The following is a 5000-nucleotide window of genomic DNA, read 5'->3' on the forward strand; positions in this document are numbered from 1 at the left end:
ATTAAGGGTACAGGAGCTCCTGCGCCTCCATATATAGAGGCTGCCAATCACTGCTGAGACAGAACAATATCTGGTCAGTTTTTTGGCTTTGTTCTTATGTAGTCCGCAAATCTGCAGGCCTCTTACACACAACTTATGCACATGGCCTAAACTACCAAATATGAGGGCAATAACTTTACAGAAGTAGCCAAAGTTATTGAAAACATTATACCATGGTTGATATTTCAACAGTTTTGAAGCATAGCAGGTGTCCATGTAAGCATCAAAAGAGCAACCAATCTCTATTATTGTAACAGCTTTGGTGTGTTCATTAATTACAACTATGTCCGGTGTATTTGGTAAGTGATTTATGGCAATTTCCAATGTAGCGCACTGTTCGTGTGGGGGGGAGAACCAGTCTGTCTTGATTATTTCGTTAAAATGGATTGTGGTAAGGTTGACATTGTCTCTGGCTCCTTCACTGAGAGTGCAACACTACGGTCGTGGCGCGCGATGTACAGTCCTCTGTAGGCAGAGCAGCCGTTACGGATGTGCGCGATCGTCTCTCTTCGCCGGCTGTGATGTTGCAGGCAGAACGGCTCGTGTGCAGATGGAAACCATGTTGCTAAGTTGGACTTTGTTGGTAGTACCTGAAGACGAGCTTTAATTGTGAATCTGTGGATGTCGTCTTGTAGGGCTGTGTTCTTCAGAACTGTGTGTGATGCGTTATGGTCAGCACAGGTTATGGTCAGCACAGGTTATGGTCGGCACAGGTTATGGTCAGCACAGGTTATGGTCAGCACAGGTTATGGTCGGCACAGGTTATGGTCGGCACAGGTTATGGTCAGCACAGGTTATGGTCGGCACAGGTTATGGTCAGCACAGGTTATGGTCGGCACAGGTTATGGTCAGCACAGGTTATGGTCAGCACAGGTTATGGTCAGCACAGGTTATGGTCAGCACAGGTTATGGTCTGCACAGGTTATGGTCGGCACAGGTTATGGTCGGCACAGGTTATGGTCAGCACAGGTTATGGTCGGCACAGGTTATGGTCAGCACAGGTTATGGTCAGCACAGGTTATGGTCAGCACAGGTTATGGTCGGCACAGGTTATGGTCGGCACAGGTTATGGTCGGCACAGGTTATGGTCGGCACAGGTTATGGTCAGCACAGGTTATGGTCAGCACAGGTTATGGTCAGCACAGGTTATGGTCAGCACAGGTTATGGTCAGCACAGGTTATGGTCAGCACAGGTTATGGTCAGCACAGGTTATGGTCAGCACAGGTTATGGTCAGCACAGGTTATGGTCGGCACAGGTTATGGTCGGCACAGGTTATGGTCAGCACAGGTTATGGTCGGCACAGGTTATGGTCTGGTCAGCACAGGCCAGTTGTCCTTGTAGGCGTAGGCCTGTCCAGTGCTGTATCATACGCAAGTGGAAGTGGTCGATTATTGTCCTTCTGATGTTTTGAGTGTCAAGGAGTTGGATGTTGTCGCCAGTTGTGATGATTGCCTCTGCCGTGATGGTTGAATCTGTGACAATGTTCTTGTTGGCTTCCGCCGACTGTCCTGCTGTGTTCCTCCAGCGCAGTTGGATATTAGCGCGGTTGCAGAGGTCATTCAGGTCCAGCCAGGCCGAGCGCACGCCAAAGCCTGGTGTGTTGGTGTCCAATTTTCCATTGGGTTTTCTTCTGAACCCGAGGAAGCTGGCATCATCTGATGTAGAAAGAGGGACCTTGCGTTTCCCCAGATGTAGTAGAAGTGAGGCTCGGGCAAGCTCCCGCACGGCTGCGTCATCATTATTTAACATCCTCAACAGGTTCCTTATTCTAGCGGCGACACACACACACACTATATGAGGGACGCCCAGCCCTCCCTCTCTGGACCTGTGGAACAGGACATCTCTTGTTGAGTGTGTATTTAGTCCTATCCAGCGTGTTGCCAGGCCTACAGTCTTATTATTCAGCTCATTTAAGATGCATTTAGGAATAATATATATGTTTGCAAAGAGATGCTGTATTTTAGAAAGGGCAATCTCTCTTATGGCCTGTAGTTTCATTATGACAGGGAGGGGGGATGAGTCCACCATGTCCAGCCTTGTGCAGTATTCACTGCTGAGTTCGTGTATTTGCTCTTCCCATTCGCCCGCGATATTGAACCGGTGTCCAAGGTGTCCAAGGACACACACACACACACTCACACTCACACTCACACTCACACTCACACTCACACTCACACACACAGACAGACAGACAGACAGACATTAAGACACACACACACTCACACACAGATACACCAGAGCATCACAGAGGACGCCATCACTGTACTGGTGAGAGACACACACACACACACACACACACTCACACACACACACACCACACACACACACACACACACACACACACACACACACACACACACACACACACACACACACACACACACACACTCACACTCACACACACACACACACACACACACACACACACACACACACACACACACACACACACACACACACACTCACTCACACACACTCACACACACTCACACACAGATACACCAGAGCATCACAGAGAACGCCATCACTGTACTGGTGAGAGAGACACACACACACACACACACACGCGCACACACACACACACACACACACACACACACACACTCACACACTCTCACACACACACACACAGCTACACCAGAGGATGCTGCATCACTGTCTTTGGCTCACGCATGCGTCTCATCCACGGTGTGTGTTACGTCTGTAGGAAACTCTGGCCAAACTGCAGGACTTCTCCAGATCCTTCTCCGCCTACAGCAGCTTCCTGCAGAAGATCCTGCCGTACCAGCTCAAGAGGTCAGGGGTCACAGGGTCATCAGGGGTCACAGGGTCATGAGCGCTAGTGTGGTGTCAATGGACCTGATGTGTGACGAGAGCCTCAGCTGTACAGTCTCTGGAGAGTTCCCACATTGATAGTGAACCAGACGTGTCTGTGTGTGTGTGTGTGTGTGTGTGTGTGTGTGTGTGTGTGTGTGTGTGTGTGTGTGTGTGTGTGTGTGTGTGTGTGTGTGTGTGTGTGTGTGTGTGTGTGTGTGTGTGTGTGTGTGTGTGTGTGCAGTCTGGAGGAGGAGTGCGACGCTTCTCTCTGCACGGCAGCGCTGACGGCCAGGAACCAGCAGCTGCAGAAGGACATGAAGAAGCTGACGGCCGTCTTCCACAAACTCAAGTCTTACGTGGCTCTGCTAGCCGTGCCCAGTGAGTGTGTCGGTGTGTGTGTGTGGTGTGTGTGTGTGTGGTGTCGTGTCCGTGTGTGTGTGTGTGTGTCGTGTCTAGTTTGAGTGGTCAGTGATGTGAGTAACTCTGCTGCAGGTGTCCGTGTGTGTGTCGTGACCGTGTGTGTGTGTGTGTGTCGTGACCGTGTGTGTGTGTGTGTGTGTGTCGTGACCGTGTGTGTAGGGCTGCACGATTCTTGCTAAAATGTGAATCACGATTTTTCTCCATGGGAATTGAGATCACGATTCTCTTACACAATTCTAATTTTTTTCAACCAAAATGTATTGCACTCAAGTACAAAAAAAACCAAAAAAACACAGGACATTCAGTATAATGAAGTGCAGGTCTGCAGGAGTAACAAACAATCGTCTCTACTCTCTTTTCTTTATTTTAGAAATAATTCGTTCATATTATGGGCTCATCTGATGTTTTGTACATAGCCTATTTGTTAGGATTTTAGTATCATAATGATTAGGCTAATTAAATGCATGCACAATTATCCGTGAACTTTTTTTTTGAACAAATGCCTTTCAACTTGTGTGTGCAAAATTCAGAATTAAATTAATGTGCAGAAATTTGTACAAATAGAGAGTGCTATGTAGGCCTACTATACTGTTGTAGCCATTAAAAAAAGCGCGTTTCATATTTGTTAAAATATTTATAAAATAAAATAATGTTATTTTTTTTTTCCATTTATGTTGATTTATGAAAAGTGAACAGCACGACCGAGATAGGATGCGCAATATGAGACATGGAGCGGGTCAGACATGATTTTGACCGTTGAAGTTGTTATAGAAAGCCTTTCTTTAAAGTGAATTTCGTTTTGTATAAATTGTATCTTAATTTTAATCAATTTTTCATCAACCAATTGCCTGTATTTAATGAATAGGCCGACGAAACAAATATAACGGAGGCGCCCGCGCGCTCACTTGCATTGCACGTGAACTAGAGCACATCCTAACTTAACGAAACTCAGTGTATGCCTCACACAGACATGACAAATACAGCAAATACACAACGCTTGAAATGTCTTTAAACGAAATAATTCAAAACGAAAAAAGAAAAAGGCGCTGTCTGATTATGTAATCCATTATTAGGCTTATGTGCATTTCTCTCTATAAGCGCGTTCACACGGAGATGGCGATCGTCAACTTCATCTTTGCAGCCGAGTCGACACTTTTAGAGAAAACACTTGTTTATTAATAAAAATCAATACACGCGTCACCGGATTTACAGATGCACGCACACATATTATTTCAAATAACGAGATATTGTGTTGAATTATTATTAATAATAGCCTACATCTTTTAGAATAGGCCTATTTGATTAAATGCCGAATGTTGCGCTTGCTCAATTTAATAAAATTAAAACTTTAATTGTGATCATTAACATAACTGAATATTAAATATTTAGTGACCAAGTTTTGCGCAGCTCCCCGTCAATGATCTAGCAGCGCCCACTCAGCACATCTGTCCCTGCAGAGAAGCTACGTAGGCAGTGTCATTTTTTTAATTTTTTTTGGTTCCGTTTCCTCCAACCCCCGTTTTGAGTCGCCGGATCCCCCCCCCTCTGCGCTCCGGGACCTCCCACTTTACAGATTAAGCTCTGCACGGAAGTGAATCGCCATCATTAAGAAATGAGATCGCATCTATGTTTGAATCGAGATCGTGATTTTTTTTTCGATTAATCGTGCAGCCCTACGTGTGTGTGTGTCCGTGTGTGTGTGTGTGTGTGTGTCGTGTGTGT

General features: G+C 46.0%; 1 protein-coding gene across 1 annotated transcript in view; it reads left to right on the forward strand.

Moving 5' to 3' along the window:
- Positions 1 to 5000, forward strand: part of ppp1r21 (protein phosphatase 1, regulatory subunit 21) — a 116011-nt gene that overhangs the window by 14856 nt on the left and 96155 nt on the right. The window contains exons 11-12 of the mRNA XM_079634780.1: positions 2749 to 2837; positions 3100 to 3236. Coding sequence (XP_079490906.1) covers positions 2749 to 2837; positions 3100 to 3236 — 226 coding nt within the window. The remainder of the gene's footprint in view (positions 1 to 2748; positions 2838 to 3099; positions 3237 to 5000) is intronic.

Source organism: Phoxinus phoxinus (assembly GCF_949152265.1).
Source record: "Phoxinus phoxinus genome assembly, chromosome: 14".
NCBI lineage: Eukaryota > Metazoa > Chordata > Actinopteri > Cypriniformes > Leuciscidae > Phoxinus > Phoxinus phoxinus.